Source organism: Alosa pseudoharengus, unplaced genomic scaffold, assembly GCF_046254945.1.
Source record: "Alosa pseudoharengus isolate Yale_2024_CS ecotype anadromous, Long Island Sound unplaced genomic scaffold, YU_APseudo_1.1 YU_APseudo_1.1_scf_16, whole genome shotgun sequence".
NCBI classification, from domain to species: domain Eukaryota; kingdom Metazoa; phylum Chordata; class Actinopteri; order Clupeiformes; family Clupeidae; genus Alosa; species Alosa pseudoharengus.
In genome coordinates this window covers 6,800,061-6,824,912 of record NW_027468630.1, presented here as the reverse complement: position 1 = coordinate 6,824,912, position 24,852 = coordinate 6,800,061, and the positions used below count along the sequence as shown (strand labels likewise).

The following is a 24,852-nucleotide window of genomic DNA, read 5'->3' as shown; positions in this document are numbered from 1 at the left end:
GACTACACTTCTAGCTGAAGAGCACTCTGAACTGCCGGCAGGTGGGTGGGTTGGAAACGGGCAGTAAGAGTAAGCTGGGTCTTACTAGCTTTCATGGACACCCTTGCCAGCAATTTATTGATTTCATCATAGGGCTTCAGCTAGAATCTTTAAGTACCTTTTATGACTATTATATTACTTGTTCTGTTTTACCGTGTTCATTGTAGTGCATTGTAAATGTGCAGTTATGTGCTGGAGGCGTTTGTGTTCAGTGTGAAGGTGGGGCCTCACGATCCTTCTGGCTTTTTGGGTTTTAAGCAGGAGGTGTCAGAAAAGTTACCACAAGGATAACTAGCTTGTGGCGGCCAAGCGTTCATCGCGACGTCGCTTTTTGATCCTTCGATGTCGGCTCTTCCTATCATTGTGAAGCAGAAGTCACCAAGCGCTGGATTGTTCACCCACTAGTAGGGAACGTGTGCTGGGATTAGACCGCCGTGAGACGGGTTAGTTTTACCCTGCTGATGATGTGTTCGGCTGCTGTGGTAGCAGGTTGGAGGATGTACTGAGGCTGGCCTCCTAAACTCCCCAGACCCAGTGAGAGACCCAGTGGGGAGGAACTACCAAGGCTTAGTTCCTGGACTCCGAAGAAGCCTAGTCCTTGCCCAAAAGAGAACATCCTCAGAAGACAAGCTTTTGGTCCAGGACTGTGCGTAATCCATGTGTGAGAAAGCGGGCCCCAGAGTGTAGCTTACAGTATCTCCTCCATCTGCTCTTAGGGCATCAGTCATCCAGCGCCGGTTATTAGAACTGTAGCAGGGCCCCCAACCCCCACTCCCCTCCATCTCTCTCTCTCTTTCTCTCTCTCTCTTTATCAATCATACTTTCCTCACACTTCTTTTTCTCTTCCTCCTCCTGGTTCTATCCATCTTCATATATCTCTGTCTCCTTTTCTTCCATCCATCCCTCCCTCTCTCCTCGTCTCTCTCTCTCTCTCCTCCCTACCTGCTCAAAGTCTGCGGTTGGTAGTGGCCTTGAGGCTGAGCTGCAGTTTGTCAGGCCCTGGGCAGGGTCGTCCACTTGCCTCCCCATTTACTGCGGGGGCCTCTGGGCAGTTAATAAGGTGGCCGGGGGCCTGCACTTGGCCCCGACCGGCAGCGTGCATGTGTACCCGGTCACTGGCTCGCCGGCTCTCTCACTGACTGGCTGTCAGGTGGCGCGTCCCCGGGGGAGAAATAAAACTCCTATTAACATCCTCTTCCTCATTGGCCCTGACAGCTTGATCAATTAGGCCCCTCTTTAGGTGACCTCCGCGTTGCTGTGACGACGAGGTGAGGGCCGAAAATTAATGCTCGGTCGCAGCACTGTATCACAGGGTGGGGGGAAGGGGGGACTTCACACTTCACTGTACCGCCGAGCCGCCTGCTCAGTTTTCTAATTTTCTCTTTTCTACCACTCTCTCTCTCTCTCTGTTTCAGTCTGAATTTCTCGCTCAGTTCTTTATCCAAGGGAGATGTGTTGATCTTTCTTATTCTTTGTTAGTTTATTCTTGGAGTCCTCTCTTTGCTTCTGAGACCCTCTTTCTCAATGTGTCTCTTCCTTCACACTCTCCTTGTTCTCCCTGCCCATCTCCTTTTTCCAGCGTCTCCTTTCCCTCCATGTGGCACTGTGCAATATCCACTGTGCAATATCCAATGCTCTTTTACTTCATATTTCTCAGCCGTTTCATTTTTCTACTGTCCATTCCTCCAGCCCAACTAGAGGCTGTTGGGTCCTCTTGCTCTTTTAATATTGGGCTCTTGTGTACTCTCTCATTCTCTCTCTCTTTCTCTCTCTTTCATACACACTCTCTCTTTCCCCCTTTCTCTCTCTTTTTTCTCCCCTATCAGCAGTATCTGTCCTCTTTTATCTCTGCTCGTGTCACATGGAGCAGGTGCTCTGTGCCGGTAATGTAAAGTGCCCCCTCCCGCAGGCTTGAGTTTCACCTCACTGAAATGTGTGATCTTATCGCCCTGTTCCTAGCATGACGGAACACCAGGTATTTTTGTCATTTTCTGTGTGTGTGTGTGTGTGTGTGTGTGTGTGTGTGTGTGTGTGTGTGTGTGTGTGTGAGTGAGAGAGACAGAGCAGAGGTCAGGTTCCTGAAACCCCACGCTCATACCTCACTTTCAAAATCTGATTATATCGTTCGCACTACAAAAAGGGCATGGACCTGACAAAAAGAGAGAGGGAGAGTGTGAGAGAGGGAGCAAGAGAGGAAGATGGATATGGATGGGTTTAGCACACGAGCCGTTTAACGAGCCTAATCCGCACCAGAAGGCGTTGGCGACGCTAAGAAACACAGATCTGCTGGGGAAAGTTCACCAGGGGGCTGTCTCACCGTCGCCGTGGAGACTCCGGGCTCGCTGTTGACAAAACATTCCAGACAAGGGCTCCACGGCCTGGTGGACGACTAGGTGTAAATAGAGGTGTCGCGTCGGGTCGACAGAGGGTCAGCACGTCCGCTCCCGCAGGGGTCAAGCTGTAATCACTTCAAGCCGACCTCTTTTGCCCAGAACAAAGAGATACCAGCCATATCTGTAAGCATTAACAGCAGCTCAGCGAAAGCTACACCATATTGCTTTCGGTAACCTTAACCTTTGGAGAAATGGGAGTTCTCAAGGGTCCCTGGATTCCAGGTGAATGTGGGGGTGTGGTGGAGCCTGTATCTATCCTCCGTGCTCTCTTTCAGCTGAGCAGGCCAGATCAGCCCTGGTGCTGGGGAAACCGACCACACTGCCCTGGTGTTGGGGAAACCGACCACACTGCCCTGGTGTTGGGGGAACCAACAACACTGCCCTGGTGCTGGGGGAGCCAGCTGCACTGTCCCGGTGCTGGGGGAACCAACCACACTGTCCCGGTGCTGCGGGAGCCAGCTGCACTGCTGTTGGGCTGGATGGGGCTTTAGTGGTGCTAAAGCGGGGCTGATCTCGCTGGCAGATGGCGCCTCTCTGCTGCAGACACCCAGAGTTTCCATCAGACAGCAGCTCTATGGGGCTGCTGCAGGGTTTGACCCGTGTGTGTGTGTGTGTGTGTGTGTGTGTGTGTGTGTGTGTGTGTGTGCGTGCGTGCTAGTGTGAGGGCCTGACCCAATGTGTGTATGTGTATGCTGGAGTGCGAGGACCTGACCTGACGTGTGTGTGAGGGTGTAATCTCCCGCTGTCTGACAGCTGCAGCTAATCCCAGTCGCAGCCGTGCCGAGCTACCTGACCGACCCCCAGCACCACATCCCCCTCCCCCAGTCCTTCCCCCGCCTCACACAGGAACCACTGGCTCTTTCTGACAGGAACCTTTTTCTTTGAACATTATTTTAGAGATTGTTTTTACATTTTGTTTTTCAATAGGGGTGTGCATGGTTAATCTAATAGCCAGTTAACCATTTGAGATATATTACACAAATATTAATATCCTTGTTTGGTTATTCTGTATGCACAGAGTCATGGTAGAAGTTAAGGGAGACCACCAAATTAACAGTCTAATGAAGGACCATCTTTGCATTGCATTGCTATAGACTCATTACCAGGGACACCATACAAGAAAGACCAGAAGCTGCATACCTTATTTAAGCGATATGACATGGTGGTGGTAGGTTGTGGTGTTGGTAAAGGATATCGCCACGGCTGTAATTTGGCCGTAGGTACGAGACAGGAGGCCAAGTGCCTCTGAGCATGCTTAATTACAGACCAAAGTTGCATACCTTCTATTTTACCATCAGAGAGCAAGGTGCAATACTCTGTTTATCCATTCTATGTCATCTTTAAACTGGGGGTCAAGTGGTGCTATCGGGCTCTCAAAGGCACTTGTAAATCTACACTGCCAACATGTCTCAAAGGCACTAGCTCATTTGCATGTTTTCATTTTCTGGAATATGCCGTACTTAATTTCAGAAGAGGCCTTGAGATTCTTTCTTTATTGCTGTGATTAATCTCTGAGCTACTGTGACCTCCTTAACCATGAGAGAGAACAGGAATCAAATCCCCTGAATTGTTGACAGGGGCATGTTGTATGGGGCATGAAGTGCCAGGTCAAGCACTGGGCCTGTACAGTATCTGTTGGGTGGAAGCTGTCTGCTTGACGCAGATAATGCTGAGAGTCCACAGTACCCTCTCCTCCCTTTCTCTCTCTTCACTCCCTCCCTTTCTCTCTCCTCTCTACTCCTACTCTCATCTTCTTCCTTTTCTCTCTCTCCTTGGTTCTGCTCTTTAACCCCCCCCCCCCCCCCCAACACACACACTCTCATCTCTGTTCTTTCCTTCCTCTCCTCCTTTTCTATCCCCCCCCTTTCCTCTCCTCTGTCCTCTGCCTCGCCGCAAGCCCAGTCCTCTTACTAATGGTCAAGATTACCCTGCATCATTAGAAGGCGTGAAGAGAGAAGGTGCAGAGAGGTGTGTGTGTGTGTGTGTGTGTGTCGTCGGTGAGGGCGGGGTGTTGAGGATGTGGTGAATATGCGCTCTTCTAATTGAATATTGACATTCCGCATAGGAGGCTAAATGGGTTCTGTCACACACATAACTCGCAGGCAAAGTGCTTCTTTTAACCGTCGCTGCTGGCAACTTCAAGCTATTTGCTGGGAATTGGTTGCCATGGCAGCAGAGTTTATGCAGTTCTTTCTTCCCTTCTGTCTTTCTTTCTTTACACCAGTCATTCATTTGCTTGTTCGATTCTTTCTTTCTTTGCATTATGTCTGTCATTCTTTCTTTCATAATTTCTGTGTTAATTTTTCTTTGTCTTTCTTTCTTTCGTTCTGTCTTTAACTTTCCCGACTAATTCCCGCTGTCCTATGCAGGCAGTATTTGCAATAGCCCTGTGTCCTGTGTGTCCAGTGGGTGATGCGGTTGGGGGCCGTGTGGTCCGCTGGACTCCGGGGCAGGTTTGAGGTGTGTGTTTAATGGCTGGTTAATAGGGTCGCTCTCCCCTGCCCTGCCCTGCCCAGCACAGCCAGGCCTGGCCGCCTTTTCCCTACGACACTGTCCAGATGGCCGGGGAGTCAGCGCCCGTTATCTAATCTGGCTCTGAGGCCAGAGGGGCTGGGGGCGAGCATCACACACACACACACACACACACACACACTGCAGCACCAGGGCTTGATAATAAGACCTGTGTGTGTGTATGTGTGTCTGCACACGGGCCCTTGGAGGAAACAAGCCTTCCTTTATGTGACGGGGATGTCATTAATCTTTATGGAGGTTAACAAATGCACTCGCATGGAAGGTATATTTCATACACAGACACCAACAATGGCGCCTTTGTACCAGACGGCCACCGCTCCCCCTCCCCCCTCACCTCCTACGCCACTGCCGCCCCATACCAGCCCCGCATTGCACGCTAGGGGATGTGTTCTGTATATTTTCCTCAGGTGTGTGTGTGTGTGTGTGTGTGTGTGTGTGTGTGTGTGTGTGTGTGTGTGTGTGTGTGTGTGTGTGTGTGTGTGTGTGTGTGTGTGTGTGTGTGTGTGTGTGGACGTGAGATCGCATATGAAAATGTTTCCTTGTGCCTTCCTCCCACCCCACCCCCTCACTCACAACACTCAAAACAGTCATGTGTATTTTGTGCACACTTTTTAAAATGGCTTTGCCCAGAGAGATTGGATGAAGTCCTTTCTCAACCCATATTGCCGAAGGCTCTATTTTTTGTGAAGGCCAACACAATGGAATATCCATGTATAACAAATCACTAGTGCAGGGGTCTTGATTTATGAACCCTTCTACAGTTATAGACTGGAAACTTCTCTTCCTATTTCTCAAATGCTGTCGCCTGAACTGAATTATTTTCCCATACATGGTATCGCCGTAATTAACCAGTTATCAATGGCCCCAGTCCAAGGATATTCCATTTCTGTCCACCTATTGTGCTATCTGGACTTGTTTATTTATATATATATTTGTTTGTTTGGCTGGGTATATTTTCTTCTCCCAGTCTCCCTTCCTTCCCCACTGGTTCTCCTGGCAGGCTGATCGAAGGGCCTGCAGGAACCGGTTTATTTGTGTCAGAACTCACCTCGGCTCCGAGCCGCTCGATACTCCATTCGTCGCTGTCGCCGTGGCAATTCCTCACTGTAACAAACCCTATTGATGTTTCTGAGCCCCGAATCCACCCCCACCTCCGCCTCTTCCCTACGCACACACACACGCGCACACACACACGCACGCGCACACACACACACACACACACACACACACACACACACACATTCTCAGTCATACCCGATACAAAGTACTGTGACTAAATGACTAAGAATAGCATCCCACTGCCACCTCGCCAGCCCAACCAGAGAAAACCAGCCGTCCATTTCACTTTATGTCAGAAGGGCTGTGCCGCGTCCAGCCGCGTCCACCCGGCCGTCCAAATGTGTCACCTTTTCAAAACAGTGCACTTGCCACAGTGGCCATAGGTTTCCATCCAAATGTGTCACCTTTTCAAAACAGTGCACTTGCCACAGTGGCCATAGGTTTCCATCCAAATGTGTTACCTTTTCAAAACAGTGCACTAGCCACAGTGGCCATAGGTTTCCATCCAAATGTGTTACCTTTTCAACACAGTGCACTAGCCACAGTGGCCAGAGGTTTCCTTTGTGTCCTAATTGCAGAAAATGCCTGGAGTCGGCATCTTTTGTAATTGCTACCATTGAACAGTCAAAGTGCTCATCATCAATGCTCTCTCTCTCTCCCTCTCTCTCCCTCTCTCTCTCTCTCTCTCTCTCTCTCTCTCTCTCTCTCCCGCTCTCTCTCTCCCTCTCTCTCCCTCTCTCTCTCTCTCTCTCTCTCTCTCCCTATCTCTCCCTCTCTCTCTCTCTCTCTCTCTCTCTCTCTCTCTCTCTCTGTTTCTCCGATGCTCCCTCTGTTCATTTCTATGCGTGGTCCCCTGCAGTCTGCCTCCAGCCCAGGGCTTGTCGTTTCTCTCGCTGTGTCCCCTGTTGTCAGCAGGAGGTCTGCGGGGTTGTGTTGTTTCTGTTAAACTCCCCATCACGGACAAGCATCAGCGTCAACCTGCGGCTACCTGCAGAGCCTTCCCCTCCAGCCACATGTGAAGGATGGGGGTAGATGGAGGGATGGAGAAATAAAGAAATAAACGGAGAGGGGGGGGTAGAGAGAGGTGGAGAGAGAGGCCATCATTTTGACAGGATGAGACTGTCTCCACGTCTGCTGTCATTTCTAAGCATTGTGTGTGTGTGTGTGTGTGTGTGTTTTCTCCCTCAGGACCCCCTGGTTTAATGGCTGGGGCTTTAACCTGCCCCGGGGACAGTCCCTGCTTGATAAATGGAACCTCATACCTGAGGGCATCGACATCCTCATGACCCACAACCCGCCCCTCGGTGAGTCTCATTAGCCAATCACAGCCCACCATTAGCATAACTAATGAGCTACTGGCTCATGCAAATGTTGTGTGAAATATGAATAAATGAGGTGAAATATGAATAAATGAGGTAAATGTATGCTTTAAAATGAGTATGTCTTCATTTTAAAGCATACATTTTAAAATTAAAATAAAAAATGGAACAGCGTCACAGTGTGAATGGGATATCAGTAACATACATTTCCTGAAGGTCAGATTTCAGCCAACTCATTTACTAAACTAGACCGAACTGCAGTGCCAAGACCATGAACTGCAGTGCCAGGGTCTTGGTTGTGGCACAAAACTGACCACTATTTTACCCATGTTTGTACCTTGATATTGACTTGCTTTCTTGCTTCAGTAAAACTTTAGGGTCTTAAATGTCAAGCTCTTTACCGCTGAAGCACAGACATGGATTAATCGTCCTGTTAGTGCCATTCGTATCAGCTCCTTTTATTAGCTCCAACAGTGATTGCTTTCCCTTCTGCAGGTTGTTACGCAAGTTTTCGACCTCAAATGTGAATCAAATCGAATGTGAACGTCATGTACTGAGCTTTAATGATCTAGTGTTGATTTTCTAGGGTGAAGGTGTCTGAAGAATGACAATTTTGGTCTGTGTTTATAGGTTTTCGGGACTGGGTGCCTAAGGAGCTCCAGAGGGTGGGCTGTGTGGAGCTGTTGAACACGGTGCAGAGGAGGGTCCGGCCCAAACTGCATGCTTTTGGGGGCATCCATGAAGGTACAGTAAGGCCATCAGAGCACATTAGCCAAGTCAGTCAGACCACAGATACAGTAGTAGCCACGCAGTACCTCTCTAGATTTCTGTGTTGGTTTATAAGTAGAGCTGATTACAGAAATAATAACGTATTAAAAAATCTAACGTTGATTCAGTCTGGCTATCGTGACTGAAGGAGGCAGACGAGAAAGCACTGCTTTGAATGAAACATTTAGCCTAGGCCTACGTTCTAAAAAGAACGCTCAGACCAATACTGTTGACAGGAGCATCAATCTACTATTTCTGCAGTAAGGAATTTCCGTTGCCTAGCTTAGGAGTTCATAAAGTCTGAAGTAGCACCTCAATGCAAAACCATCCGGAGTTAGCACACCTCTTGATGATAATAATGCTAGCCGCCAGCCTTGTCAAAGTTAACTTTGCTAACGTTTTGCTGAGCCTACCCTATGACTGACTGACTAACTAACCAACAAACTCCCTTAATAAATTGACTACATTTGTAGCACACTTTCCGTTTGCATTTCCGTTTGCATGTGTAGGCTATGCTGTTTTAATTTCTTTGTTAATTTTCTTGAACTGCTATTTCTTATCCTGGACTGCCAACTACTGGATAGAAAAGGCAACAACCTACTAATTATGTGAATAAAAATCTACATGTTTGAATGGCCAAAAAAAAGGATAAATCATAGGTGGTATTCCACACATTACCTTGGTGTTAGGGTAGCCTACTCTGCACATGTCATTGACAGTGAGTGGTAACTTCAGTCATTTGCATTTATCATGCTAAAAATCTGACACCAGGCACTATGCTGGTGCCTGACCCAAAGGGAGAATTATAATAAAAGAAAGACACGTTGAACTTTAAAGTCTATAATGTTGGTTTGGCTCTTCATTGATTCACTCATCTGCCAAACTTGTTTTTAAGAAATGTTCATAGCAAAAATTGATGCATGCGATTAATTTAGATTAATTAATCACAGAGTATGTAATTAATTAGATTAAATGTTTTAATCGATTGACAGCCCTGTTTATAGAAGGTATATACATTTTTACAAGTATATTTGGCTTTGTTGTGATTGACATGGAGCTGTGATATCTTCTTGAGTCATTTGCAAAGTTTCACCAGTTGTTCAAAATACTTAAGATTACAAATTACAAAATATAATTGTGAAAGTATAACATAATTGCGAAGGCATATAATTGAGAAAATGTCGAAATGTATCATTTAAATAAAATTGCAGTTGAGTTTGTGACATAAACACTAAAAGTTGAATGTCACTAACTGGAACATGATTACAAGAATTTAAATTATAATGTGCCGCACTGCGCTGAGCGAGTCTATAATGAATGTGAGCTACGAGTTCTCATTTTGTAAATACGAGCAGAGTGGGAGAAGGAAAGGAGCACCCATGGGTAGCAATTTAAAGTTGTACCCGGCACAGTGTCGTTTCTGGAATGAGACTGTGGTGGGTATCTCTCGGTCATAGTGGACATAGCACAAGGTTTTGGGCTTAGTCATTTCAATCCCTTATCTGCCTTCAGCGCTACAGTCCCCTACGCCTCTGCTCAGCAGATGTGGGCACGCCATTTGTCCTCCATCCCTCTACATTCTGAGTGTGTGTGTGTGTTTTTTTTTTTTAATTAAACATGCCGAAGCTGGCTTCTAGCCTGAGGCTAATTAAACCCCAAGTATTCTCAGCGAGGAGGGGAGCCTGCAGTGTTCTTGGTGTTTATCGTGCATGGAGGAGGAATTTGTTTGTATAGCAGACTGGGGTTTTTGGGGGGGTGGTTTTTTCCCCCCCCTGAACACATTACAAATGGGCACAGCCATGGCACCAGCCCTCTCTATCAGAAGGTTCCTGGGGCCCCAGGGCTGGAGCGGGTCCCCTCGCTGGCTATAAAGAGGCATTGTGGGAAGGGGAAATTGCCATCCACGTAGTTATGCAGCAGATGTTTCTACCCAAACTCAACACGATTGGGAAGTGACTCTTTTCAGATGGTATCAGCATTTTTGGTTTGTTGCGAATCACAGCACATGCCCCTGTCATTATAGGCGCTGTTATACCAAATAATACAAGAGTAAAAGCAAAAAAAATAAAATCTCCTTGTTGGGGTGTGTGTGCGCGATTTTTATATTCCATTCTCTTATGTCAGTAGTAATTCCACACAGCTGCCAACCTGCTGAAAAACAGCTTACTTTCATATTTACTGGGCCTGAGTCACGGCCATTTCATAGTTCCTGTGGTCTTATCACACTTAATCATTCCAGATGGTAATATTCTCTTAGTGTCTGCTTGTATTTGCGCTGCCCTACAAGGCAGTTCCCTCTGTTCCTGTGACGTGCCGGCTATGCTATACCCAATTCCAGCAGGCCTTGTCTGTTGGCCAGCGTCACTAGCTGAATCAGAATACATATTCGTCTGGTCGGCGTTATGTCTAAACTGGGGGAAACGAACCGTTTTAGATGTTATTTATCTAGGTTTATTAATTATTTATCTAAACTGCTGCAGGGAAATGTCAAACACTGGCTTTGATATCTGTTTGTTTACACCAAATTGCCCCATTCAGTGCTACTGAGAAACGTTACTTCCGAGTTTTCACCATCCAGACGAGTCCTCCCTGGTGTGTGTGTTTTTTTCTCTCTGCATCCTTGTAACGCTGGCAACCCATCCATCCTCTCCCCCATCTCCTCAGGTTATGGCATCATGACGGATGGCTACACAACCTTTGTCAACGCCTCAGTCTGCACGGTCAGCTTCCAGCCCACCAACCCCCCCATCGTGTTTGACCTGCCCAACCCGAGCAGTTCATGAGGGGCTCGCCGCAGACAAGGACACCCTCCGTTCTTTTGTTTTGTTTTGTTTTTAGTTTTTCTAACAGTAATTCTTTTCATGTGTTTATTCTTTCCAAAATATTAGTCTTTTTGTACTGTTATTGGAGGGTGGATAACGTTTTTGGTAGTTACGGGGAATGGGGGGGGGGGCGGGGGAAGGGGGTGATAAGCAAGGGGAGGGGAAAGCTAAAGAGTTTCACTTAAATCTAAATCTGTAAGATAATGAAGCATTGTGAATTTGTACAATTTGTTTGCTTTGCAACTTTTTTGCTGGATACATAAATAGTGGATGATATTTTGTTTTTATTATGTATGTTATTTCTTTTTTGGGTTTGTAATTTTCTCCAGGACAATTAAGCTTCCTTTTGGCTGACAGGGATACTGCCTTAAACTAGCTTTAAATTCCCCAGCTAGAGCCCCCTTCTTTCTGCTAGCACAAAGAAAGCCTCGTATTTATTACCCGTGATCGATCCAAAAGGACTCGCATTATGAGAGCAGGGAAGAACTCGGACGGTTTCCACTCATCAGTGCTATAGTGTTTTCACTCTGCAGATTTAATTGGACAAAAAATGTCTTAAAAAGTATAAATGTGTGTATGTGTGTATTCTGTAAATTCTCTACTAAAATGTTTGTTTTGAACGTTTCAAAATTGAGAGAAGATTTTTTTTTCATTTTGCTTGTAACTGATATATTATATATTATGTGCAAAATGCACTGGTGGTCTTTTCTGTTTTCATCAAAATTTCTTCTAATGTTGATATAATATTAGTCACATCAATACCTGCCTGGTATTTATGCCATTATGTAAGAAAGAACCTGCTCTTGAAATATAAGGTGTATTGGCAATCTGAAAGATCAAGTTTTTTCCCCTTTCTTTCTCTCTCACACACTCTTGCTTTCTCTCTGTCTGTATATCTCTCTGCAAGCCTGCCTAAAAAGGTTTAGTTGTCCATTGGTATGTTAAATATGATCGTTTTTGTGTTCTTATTCCTTTGGTTTTCTAATTTTGCACTGTGTGTAAATGCAATCTTGCTAGCACAAAAAAAATGTTGCCAATAGTTTAAACTCCGCCACTGTAAAATGTCCCATGGCTCTCTTTAAATTAGTAGGCTATGTCTTGTTCAACATTGAAAGTTTTGAGCCACTGTTTTTTTCCCCTCTTCTTCAAGTTCATTGTGATATATCTAGCTGCCTTTATATGCAAATAAAATTGCAAGATTTTTACTTATTTACTGTCTGTAATTAATTTCCTCATTAAACACCTCAGCCTAGATGAACAATTACACATTTTATAGGAACGATCGCTTAAATAATACACATAATTGTCTCTTAAATTTCCTGTGTCTTTTTAAAAAAATAAAAAATACATTCTCCTCCATAAGTATTAATAGTGACTCTTTTGCTGTCCAGTGGATGCCAGTTCAAAGGCTGTTTTGGTTGCTTGACTGACTTGCACTTATATAACCCCATATGTATCAGTGAGGGTTTCATGGGGACAGGGGTGACAATGCCTCATATTTTAGAAAACAAAATTTCCATGCTCATATATTTGAATGCCTCCCAAGCCAAAAATAAAGGACACCTCACTGCCTCCCCCTTCGCTCTCTCTCTCTCACACACACACACACACTCACATAGAGATGCACACATTCACATTCAACCTCCTTCACTAAGCTGAGACATCAAAGGCATCAAACCAATTAACTCTCCCCCAAATGAGAGCAGAAAATATGGCTGTGAACCTTGCAGATTCTCTCCACATTATCATAATCCACACTAATCATATTAGCATAACCCCTGGAATCAATGTCAGAGCAGCTACTTTCTCCAAAACATATGCATGCATGAGAGAGCAGACTTGTGTGTGTATCTGTCTAAGGACAGTGTCGCCTTGCCACCAAATAAAAAGTATGCAAACAATCTGAGCTGTAAGCAGTGACACAAACATAAATACGTTTGGTGTGTCGCAACCTCAGGGGCGTAGGCAGCTTTTCAGAGGAATTGGATCATTCCCCATCGCCAGGAGCGGATCAATCGGCGTCTTGCAGAGGTTTCCCGCTTGACAGAATATCGCAGAGCTTTTTTGGACTGCTCCAGTTTTGCTCTTGGTTTTTTTGGGGCTGGGTGATGCGGAGCGAGGCACCCGCCGCCCCTGGAACCCTGGAGCTACCGGTTCCGTGCATCACGTGTTGATCCTCCCTATGCTGGCACTCAATCAAAGAGCTCCTCATCCTCCCAGTCCCGCACCCCCGCCCCCACACCCCCCACTCACTCCCCATCACTAATGCAGCCACTGCAGAGCTCCTCAAACCTAATTTCACCAGACAGATGTAAAATACTTCTGCGCACCACACACACACACACACACACACACACACACACACACACACAGAGAGAGAAACACTCACCCACTTTGCTAGCTTGGCACAGCGGAGTGAATGTATCTGTTTATTAATAAAAAGAGCCTGAACTCTCCAGTTAGTGACAAGGTTCCCATTCTCTTCCATTTATCTCTACCACCCCCCCTTCCTCCTCCTCCACCACCCCTTCCCTCCTCCCTTTCTTCCATTCCCCATCTCCTCTTATTTCTGTCTCTCTCCCTTTTATCTCTCCCCATCTCCCTCCCTTTTTTCCGATACGTGGCACACAGACAGGGAGGGGAGGTGAAGCTGTCTGTCTGTCTGTCTGTCTGTCTGTCTGTCTGCGGAGCCACTTGTCTTGCAGCGCAGTGCATTTGTATCAGGTGGGGTAGGATGGGGGAGCAGAGGAGGGGCTTTATTACTGTTCCAGATTGCAAAGTCTATTAATTACCCCTGCTCTGACACCAGCAGGCATTAATAGGTGCTCTTGACAGGGACGCCTATTACCCTCCAGTGCCCTGGCAGCTGCTATTGATATTGGATATTTGTCAACTTAGCCTTCGCCTGGCTGTGATGGATGCCACATGGCTCGCTCTGAAGGCTAATACCCTCCGTCACCACTGACTCTGTGTGTGTGTGTGTGTGTGTATGTCTGTGTGTGTCTGTCTGTATGTGTGAAGTTTAAATATGCAGATGGTGTTTGCATTACAAATGTGCATGTGCACTATGGAGTGGTAGGAAGGATGAGAGCCTGTGTTTGTGTATACCTAGACTGGTGACTTTGTCTGTGTGTGTGTGTGTGTGTGTCTCTGAGTGTGTGCGTCACAGTGCATGTGTGTGTGTGAGGCTTAGTCTGGTGCCAGCAGCTCTGTGTGGAGTGTTTATGCTGTCTTAATTGCACCCAGCGCCTGTATTATTGTAATCTGGAGTTCATTTGGCCCCAGTTGAGTCGTTATGAAATAATGCAGGCGAGCGGTGCCAGGGAGAAAGTGTTGCTCTTTCTTTTCCATTTTCTCATCATTCCCATATGTTAGAAATTATACTTCTTTATTAGCAGCATTATTTTATTGCTTCAATTAAGATTAAGGGATTATTATCAGAGAGCAGTTTGGAAAAGGGAGCAGGGAAAGCAGTGTGCTGTGATGTTGAAGCGCCCCTTCAAACTCTCAATCGCCAAGCCATTTTTTTCTTTCTTTCATCGAAACGATTCATGACCCCACAGCGTTTCAGAAGCAACATTTTCCCCACTCGCCAGTTCATCGTTGGGATTTAGTACAACCAACTTGAAATGCTCGGTTTTTCTTCGCAGTATTAGGGGTAAATGGGACTAATTCAATTGTGTTGAAGATGTAGGCCATCTGGTTCTGAGTCACCGTACGCTTAGCCAGACATCTGAAAACTCCAGTGTCATGTCATACATATGACAAAAATGAGGCAAACATTGTGTAATTAATCAAATTAACTCATTAAACTGCCATTTGTAATAGTGTCATTAAAGAAGACTAGATAGGTGTATGGCTTTCCAAAACAAGTGATCTATATATATGTTCACAAACACATGATGCTCTCTGCATGGTATAGAATACTGTATTTTACCCCTACATGAAAAAGATATGAGGTGGCTGGTGAAATCCAGATTGAGATCTCTTCACACCATACCAACCAGGCCTGAGATTATAGTGCACCTGTGGGTATATCGTCACCAACCCCACTCTCACTTGTGACTTGTGCCATATTGCTTAATTATGCATTGCTTAATGCTGTATTATTAATATTGATACAGCAATATACTCTATATATGCACTACCTCCAAATATCGATATTTTCACTAAAATATCATTGTACAATTTGTATTCTAAATAGACTCATCTGCCAATGTTATTGCCAGAGTCACTACTTCATGCATACTGTAAACATAAGCATAGACAAGTGTCTAGAAACACTGAAATATGCATTTTGAAAAGAAATCGGTGTGTTATGTCTTGAGAGAGGCTAGTATTCTTAGACGTTCAAGAGACTCTGAGCTAAAACTATATGCAATTTATACACTGTTTCAAATCCATTGTGAAATGCAGTGAATAGATATATAATTCCAGCTTTTTGCCTTTTCCTTCTTCATTTACACCTTGATGTATTGTATATTAATCTTTTGCCATGTAGGCCTATCAAGCATTGCACAATCACTCTCTCCTCTCCTGACTAGTCTAAGTGTAGCATGACGCATGAACTTTTTCCCTGCCTTTACTGGTTCACAATTGTGTGGATCATCAATCCCACAATTCCTATCACCAACATCCTTCACTTTAGTTCCACACTCTTATCCATAATCGTCAGCGTCTTCCATGGTCAATATCTCCTTTGCCTCTTATGACATTGAGTTGTGGGTGCAGTCCTTGACCGCAACGGTAGATTGCCTTTATCTGCCTCAACCTAAATCCTTTATCTGGATAACTCTTTTTTACCACTTCACATCTCTTTTATGGACTCCACATCTATAAATGGGAACTCAAAATCCATCTTAACTTCAAGCGGACATTTTTATGAGTAGGAGGTGTCTCACCCCTCTTGTCCTCTCCTTTTCATTACTCTAGTCTGCTTCCTCCTCATGTCCCACTCACATGCCTTAAACGTCGATATTCTCTCTCTCTGTGCGGTTCTCAGCAGGAGTTCAAATGAAGCGCTCAGTTGCTCTATGACATTCAAACACTTCTTCCAGCTGCTGTCTGTTATGTTGCTGTCTGCTGTGCTTGATTCAGATCCCATGAGTGTAAAGCCCTCCTTGTTTTCAATTTAGAAGTAACATCCGCATTGACAACAGCATGTCACTTTTTGTTCATATTCCTTTGACTGATATTTTTGTCTGTCAATAGCTGAGGCATTATTGTCACCTTTCCACTGTTCTCCCTTTACAATTATTTTCACATTTGTCTGCTTTGTTCCTGCCATGTGTTTCTTATTTATTGATTTGTGTTTAGCTGACACTTTTCATCCACAGTGATTAGCGGAGCAGGAACAGTCCCTCCGAAACAGCTTATTAAGTGCCTTGCTCAGGGCACTTGGAAACCAGTGGAAACCACTAGCAACCGTGGAATCAAACCTATGACTCTCTGGCTTCTGCATGGAGCCCAGGTTAACCACCACACCACCAACGCGCCATAGACAGTAATAGCATAGCAGTAATTACACAGAAATACTGATCTGTAAAGTTAGCCTGAGTGCTTGCCTAAGTGCATTTGCCTGGAAACAGGGAAGGCTGAAGAGGAAAATGGACATAATTCACCACTATAGGCATGACTATGGAGCCGCAGCCATGGGTCACGTCTCTGTCAACACAGAGATACATCCACTCCGAGCATTAGTTCATCTCAGAGGACTCCTCAGCTTCATCAGTGCAGTGACACTTACTGCTTGAACTCTTCCCACCTGTGTCCTCTTTTTTACAACCACAATCAATGGCTAAGTGAGAGAGAGAGAGTGAGAGAGAGAGAGAGAGAGAGAGAGAGAGAGAGAGGTCTCCATAAGAGAGACAGCAGCCTGCAGTCCATAGGCCGAGCTCGGCAGGAGAGGGGAAGGTGCATCCACTGCTTTGTGTTGGGTTCACTGGGGGGGAGGAAGATTGTGATGACAGCTCGTCGCTCCCCCGCAGAGGTTGTCTCACGGTCGTGTTGAGGTCGCCCTGAGGTCGCGAGAGGGGCCAACGAGTGCATGTCTCTGCAGCACACCCCGACCCCCTGCTCATGAATCCAAACATGGGGTCTGGCTTCTCAAACACGCGCGCACACACATAAATGCACACATGCATGGACACAGGCTCACATACACACGTACACACACAGTCACACACACTCAGACACACACGTACACACACAGTCACACATAACTCCACCGAGACAGCCTGCCTGAGTTACTGACATCTCTCTCTCTCTCTCTCTCTCTCTCTCTCTCTATCCCTCTCTCTCTCTATTTTCCATTTCTCTCTCTCTTTATCTCCCTCTCTCTCTCTATATATATTTTCCATTTCTCTTTCTGTTCCTCTTTTCTCTCTCAGAGAAGGGCAAGCAGCATTCACTCCTAACTAAATGAGTACCACGGGGCTTCAAGGAATTACAAATGGTGGCCCCATACATACATAATGGAGCATCTGGAAGCGTCCCCAGGGGCCAGAGGCATTTTCCCTCATACGCTGACTCTAAACTCTGGCAAACTCTCTCCTCCTTGAAGCCACATTCACAATAGAAATCAACACCACCCACCCAGTCTCTCCAACTTTCACGCACCAATACATAATTTCTGATGTCTTCCTTTAAACAGGTACAGGATAATTAGAGCCATAATTGTGTCTTTGAATGCAGGCTGACTGAGCTCAGCTTTAATTTGCCCTCATTCTCACTCAAATTGTTTTCACAACCTTGTTTTTTCCCCACTGATCAGTTTATTTCAAGTTGATTACAAAAGCTTTGAGGTTGTACACTTGGTAATTATTTTATTCTGCTGCCTGCTAATCACTGTTGTGGGCAAGCTATATGTGGAGTACCATCCTATATATTTTTTTTTTCTTCTCAAGTGACAATTAATAGCCTGGATGAAGTAATGGCTTCTGATAGATTCCTGAATGTACCAATCACTGCAATAGAGAGTGACTTGAGATTGACAGTCCAAAGAGCAATTAGTGCTGACAAAGATGATTCTAATCATAGGTTTCATCATTTCATTTGCAATACAGTTTGAAAATCACAAACAAATTAACTTTGTCATTTCCTCATCAGATTTGAGGTTAAATTCAATCAGGATTAGAAAATGCATTGCACACACTTACCAAGCAAGTTTAAAACTGATATTGTGCAATTAGTGTGTGGGCAAACGCTTATGCATGTCTGAGAGAGATTGAAGTCAATAAAATGTATAATTTATATTTGCAAGTAAGCCATTCAGCTTCAGAAAAGATTTAGCTTTTTTGTAGATTGAAGATAATTTTTCTATAGATTACAAGTAGACATAACAGGCGAGTACACTGGATCCCTATGCGAGAGGTTATTATATAACTGTACTAGGGCCTACTGTAAAATTCAGATCCACATTTTTGTTTTTCAATTCATTATTAAGTTGATCTAAGCATGAACATTCATGACACGAAATGTAAGGATCCGCAGGTGTTAGTCAGTATGCCAACAACTTTTTCAGCTCACCCACCCGCTGTTAGCGTCCATCAGACGCCAAATCCTCTGTGGGATCCATTATTATGTTAGGGTCCAGAACAAGATTGGGGATGGGTCACTTGCTTCATTGGCAATAGCTCTGTCCAATTGAATCAAATAAATCAAAATAAAGTCCACAAATTTAGCGCAGTTCCTGCCTGTGCCGACAATTTCTGGAGCAGACAATGTAACGTTTTCTCCCGCCTGGTGAATTATGGCAGTATACGGCGCCAGAGGCTCTCTCCAGCCTCCACACTCAACAGCTGCACTTTCAGAACAAGATTTTTTTTTTTCATTAAAATAGATCAGCTGCAAAGACATCAGCTGCATAGAATAAGTCTACCTCACCATCCATCTAGGATGTCTTGGTTGGTTATCTTGATGAGATAGGTTGTCTCGGTGAGAATGCCTTGTTGTCTCCAGCTTCTTTGTCGTTACATTAAATTTAGGTACAGTCTCTGAATTGTGCCTGTCAAATATTAATGGGAGAGATCTGTACACTATTGATTGGCAGAGGCGGACAGAGTACACACCTTTATTACTTGAGTAAAAGTACAGATACCCTTTGCTAAATTTTACTCAAGTACAAGTAAAAGTACAACAGTCAAATGTCTACTTAAGTAAAAGTACTGAAGTACTTGTTTTTAAAAGTACTTGAGTATCAAGAGTACAAAAGTAGCCTACATTTTCTAAATATTGCATTACTACTGCCACAGTGCTCACATTTATGTACAGAAACGTCCTACATGGAGTTATGAAAAATGTTAATGTTAATACCTTGGAGAATGTAAAAGTAATTGAATCAAGTCATTTTCATCTTTTTACCATGTTGCCAGGGATGGGCAGTATTTCTAATACATGTACTTAAAATACATATTTCAAATACAAAATACTATTTTGTAATTGAAACACTTGAAGCGAAAACTATCATTAACTTTGAAAATTTAAATAGTCTGGCGAGGTGGGGCCTCAGGTTCCCGGGATGGACCTGCTGCGTCTTCATCCATTGTTTCGTCTATGGCTTCGTCTCTTATCTAAATCTGACAATGGAGTTGACTTTGGCGGAAAGCTGAAAGTGATTGCTGATAGGCTGTCTCAATCAGTGGCGCCTGCACAATCCAATCATGTTTGAGAGGGAAACAACAAATTGAGGGTTTCCGAGATTTTTCTTATTTCCTTTTTTTTAGAAGAAGTAACGGGTACTCACGGTTATGGATAGAAATGTAGTGGAGTAAAGAGTACAATATTTGCCTCTCAAATGTACTTGAGTAAAGTCATACTCCCCAAAAAATGATACTCGAGTAAAGTACAGATCCCTCAAAATTGTACTCAAGTACTGTACTCAAGTAAATGTACTCCGTTACTGTCCGGCTCTGTTGAATGGGGACTTCTTACAGCAGCCGAATCACTCACTGTCAAGTACTCATACCCAGCAGCCTGGCCGGATTGAACGTACCAACAAGTACTCATACCCAGTAGCCTAGCCGGATTGAACGTACCAACAAGTACTCATACCCAGTAGCCTAGCCGGATTGAACATACCAGCTTCCCAACACTACATTATCAAAATTGTTCTTTTTTACTAGACAATCGTAAACTTCCTTTGAAGCTTCAAAACACCAGGCATGTATGCCAATAGAACTGAGATCTGATGCAGCTGTTGCAGAACCCACAACCTCTTGCACCTCTTTCCACCTGAGCAAACCATTGTTCATTTGTGAACAAACTGCACCAACTATACAATTGTCAGTAACAGTAGTCCTTCCACATGCCTCTGGATGTCAGTAGCCTATATACCTAGTGAGGAGACTCCTTCAGGTCCTTTCTTTCAACTCTCAAGCTTCCTGTTTTCTCTTGAGTGGATAAAGACTTCACAAACTTGAATACATGGCAGAAAGCGGGCTTAGCATTTAGCTTGTTCTTTCTTTTTTGTCTGAGAGGCTGCGTCCCATTTAGCCTCTCTTCACCTTTGCCTATAGTACACTAAGGACTCATTCATGCTCAACATAAGAAAAGTGCTGCATTCATTCGTCCCATTCACCGATTTGTACATTTAATGAAAGCTTATGGACACGGATGAAATGGATTCATGTTTGAAAAAGATGGATAAATGTTCAATGTAAAGGGATCATAAATCAGGGTTAACATCATCTCTCTATTCATCTCTATTTATCTCCATTGCTTTTTCAACCGCCTCTTGTCTCAAAATCACCCTTTTTATTTTGACCTGTCATCTTGACTTGGCTTGACCTTGCTTTTCCTTCCTAGCTTTCTGGCAAACTATCTATCCGTGCCATAATAATAGAGTGATTCCTTGTAAATCATCACTGATGATGCAACTCCATTCCTTTACTTCAGAAGCCCCTGGCAATCTAACCTTTGGTTTCTGTCCACTGCATGCTTCCTTCCTCTGTTTGATTTATGCCTGCTGTTCACCAGCTACATGTTTCTGCACGTAGTGCCAGGTCCTCCTTCAGTCGTAGCAGGGAACCGATATCCTGCAATCTGGACTTCACTGGACATCAGCTCCACTGACTCAAGCTATTTCTGTACAAGAACTACTCATGTTGTACTAATGGACTCCCAGTCCTTTCTGAGATGTTTCCCTCCTCCATCCACATATACAATCCTGAAGAGTTTTACTCTTACATTGTTTGCACACATGTGATTAGCAGACGCAGAAGCATTAGCCTAGCTGTCAGAGTTTTTGCAGAGGTTTACGAGACGTCAAAACATTTATATTACAAGCTTGTTAATAAGTATTAAGTATAAGTACAGTATATATACTCTTTTGATCCCGTGAAGGAAATTTGGTCTCTGCATTTATCCCAATCCGTGAATTAGTGAAACACACTGCACACAGTGAACACACAGTGAGGTGAAGCACACACTAATCCCGGCGCAGTGAGCTGCCTGCAACAACAGCGGCGCTCGGGGAGCAGTGAGGGGTTAGGTGCCTTGCTCAAGGGCACTTCAGCCGTGGCCTACTGGTCGGGGTTCTGAACCGGCAACCCTCCGGTTCCAATTCCGAAGCGCTAACCAGTAGGCCACAATAGAATAACAGATAGAAGCATACCATGTCGGCAGTTACATATTTAAAAGTATTTACAGAGCCTAATATATCACATTAGAGACCTCAATATAAATAGTCAAAATAAGACATTTCAACAGTAAACAAGATAAACACTAATGTTCTAATTAATAAATCATTTAGTCTTTTTTTTTTGTCAATTGTACTGTTTCCTTCGAGACAATGCTATCAGAGGAGCTCAGTTTGCGACAAGGTGATACGGTTTTAATTGCCTCCGCTCTTGTCGACCTTGTGGTGTCTTAACCGTTATGGGAACCATGAAAGGTTACTGCACACGTCGAGTCCTACCACTCTGTGTGTGCACCTGTCTGTTTTGCCTTCCAGCCAGTCAGCTCCCTGCACCTCCTCCGCTCCCCTCGCGCCTCCCACATAGCTCTCCCTCTCATTCTGTCACCATCTTTGTTGACAGGTTGAAGGTTGATTCGTTTAATTAGCTGTAATTTATTTTCGCCGTGGTAGCGGATAGGTATGGGGGCCTCCTTTAATTGAATGACCTTCTGTGTAATTACAGTCATTGTGAACGTGTAGGGACAGCATAGTGACTATCTACTCGTTCCTTTTCTCCGTTTTTTTTTCTTTTCTCATCACTTTTTTTTACCAGGATAGGCTTTGAGCGCCTTTTCTGCAGCCCCTATTTTGTAGCTCCACCGAAGCTCATGAATATATTCAGCTAACTGCAGCAGCAACCTGATGTGTTTTGGCACTTTACTTCCATGGATGCAACGGGGCCCTTTAAGTCCCCCCCCCCCTCTCACTCTCTTTCCCTGTAATTTATACATCTCAGGGTGATTGGATTTTTAGTTTGTGTGCTAGGCACTCGAATGGTAGCAAATCAGCACCTCCACAATGCTGGTGTGCCATTCTGTTCCAGTCCTTGTATGTGTATTCTTTTGCATGAGATGTGGTGGCTGGTGGTGGTGGTGGTGGTGGGGGGGGGGGTGTGTTGGTGCTACAGCTTCAGAAGTCAGTTGTCTGTCAGGAAAGCAGTGGTGGGGGGGGGGGGGGGGGGTTGCGGGTGGCAGAGGAGGGTGGGGGAGGTGATTGTAATCTCCCTACAGATGGATGTCACGTTCTCTTTGTTCTCCCGCTAATTAAATTATTGCTAATCACGTCGTGCCTGACGAAGCGAGGAAAGAGAGAGGAGGAGGAGGAGGAGATGGAGGATGAGGAGGAGGAGGAGGAGGAGATGGAGGATGAGTAGGAGGAGGGGTGGCAGGGAAGGAGCCAAGTGTTACCTGTAATTCCCACTGTTAGGCTCAAGTCTCCTCTCTCAACCTCCCTTCAGGCGTCTATATGAATACGCTACTGGTGTATCTCACTGAAAGCAGCTTTGGTTTTTAAAGAAGACTAAGGAAGGTTAGAGAGATGATTCAAAATGTCACACTGGGATTGTTGTTGTGGTAGTTGTTGATGGAAGTCTTACATTTTATATGCACATTTTCTTGAAATCATCTTATGGTCATGGTAATTTTTAAAAAGTCTTTATTAACTGTGAACACTAATCAAGCAGGCCTACTCATATTATGCAATGTTCTTTTAGACCAAAAACTGCACCTTCAGAGTCTCTAAATGGTAACCCATCTCACTGTTGGCGGACTAAAGGAGGGTGAGTGTGGGCGTGAATCTTTCTCACAAACACCAGTGCTATGTGTCAGCCCCCATAATCCTGTTGGTTTTGGCTCTCCCTCTCTCTCTCTCTCTCTCTCTTTCTTCTCTCTCTCCTTCTCTCTCAGGCCCTCTGTGTCCTAGGCTCACTCGCACAGTCCCCCCCGCCCCCAACCCTGCAGCCTCTCTCGCCAGCTCCAGCAGATCACCGTAATCAGAGTGAGACTCCGAGAGACAGCGGTGTATATAAAATCCGGAGTGAGGGAGAGGGAGATGGGGAGAAAAAAAAGAAAGTGAGATAGAAAATCTAGAGAGAGAGAGAGAGAAAGAGAGAGAGAGAGAGGCAGAGGGGCTTGAGGGGCTTTGATGAAAAATTTACCCACATAAACTTTGAGGGCGCATCAGAAATGCTCAAGCTGTTCTGTGACATGCCAGGGAAGAGGGAAAAAAACGCGACAGGCGACAGGCGTGGGCTGATCTCAAAGCAGTAATCTGCAGTCTGGGGGCTGAGGCAGACAAAGGCTACATGACGCCACCACCCTCACAGTCTTCAGTGCGAGGCACCGAAACATGGATCATCAGACACCTTAGGGTATGGAGTGTGGATGTGTTACACTTAAAGGTGGAGACAGCCTTTTCTCGGCACTCTACTGAAATAAGTGCAACATTCAGAGAGAGTGACACGATAGCTTGCCAGAGTTGAAGTCTTATTTGACAAGACCCCTCTAACCATAGACATGCTTTGAGTGAATGTAGCTTCTGGTAGCATTGTCAATCTCTCACAGCTGGGCTTAAAGCATGACTCTAGGTCAAACTAAGACATCATATCAATATGTATCAACTCATTTTATGGGAGCCATGGCATTTTGCTCCCTGTAAATGCTGATTAGATGCTAATCCCCAAGTTTGGTTGTAGTCTTTGTTGCATTGGCTCTATTTGTTCCTGTGTGTATGGGTGGTGGAATTTGTCGCGTGAAGTAGACTTATTCTTCCAGCTGTTTCCATCCACCTGTTTCTCACTTTAACATCAGGGGCAAGGTTAAGCAGCGGGTTAGCTGGTCACGTTGTGCGGCAGACTCAGAGGATCGTATTTCCATTTGGAAGCCAGATGCATTGAAAACAGAGGTGCTGCAAATGTGTGTAATACCCCAGTCCCATTACAACTCAAAAACTAGTTCAGATGAACGTGATCAGAACATCAAAGCCTTTTCCTTTCTCAGTGAACCCCCTCACATCGTGTTGCACTTAAGGCAAATCCCATTCACATTTCAGAAATCTCTCAAAATGAATCAAAGTTTTCCACAAATATTTCTTACCTTTCACCAATGCATTTGAAAAAGTGAAATAAACATAACAACACTATACTCCATTGGTAACAACAGGATCTTATAGCAGTGTTTTAGTACACAGAGATCATAGGTATTGCTGCTTGAACTCTGGAACACAAATATAAAGCTTTGTGCAAACAAATGCAAATCCTTCTCCCCGGCTTAGCTATGCTTTTGAAAGGGAACACTACAGCCTGGAGTGACCTGCTTTGAGCATTTCATATCTATTCTAAGTAGCTATACCACTGAAATTCAAAGAAACAAGACACATAGAGAATAATAATCACTCAGTCATTTTCACTCCCTCATATATACTAGTGCCTCACGATGTGGAGTGTGGAGACTGAGAGAGGTGATTTG

At 44.7% G+C, this 24,852-nt stretch overlaps 1 protein-coding gene across 2 annotated transcripts in view; it reads left to right on the top strand.

Annotated features, from left to right (window-relative positions):
- mpped2a (metallophosphoesterase domain containing 2a) overlaps positions 1 to 11,043 on the top strand; it is a 54,872-nt gene extending 43,829 nt beyond the window's left edge. For both annotated transcript variants that reach the window (XM_076288060.1, XM_076288061.1), the window contains exons 5-7: positions 7,212 to 7,327; positions 7,973 to 8,086; positions 10,775 to 11,043. In XM_076288060.1, the coding sequence (XP_076144175.1) occupies positions 7,212 to 7,327; positions 7,973 to 8,086; positions 10,775 to 10,893 (349 nt within the window). In that variant the 3' untranslated portion in view covers positions 10,894 to 11,043. The remainder of the gene's footprint in view (positions 1 to 7,211; positions 7,328 to 7,972; positions 8,087 to 10,774) is intronic.
- Positions 11,044 to 24,852: the final 13,809 nt, after the last annotated feature.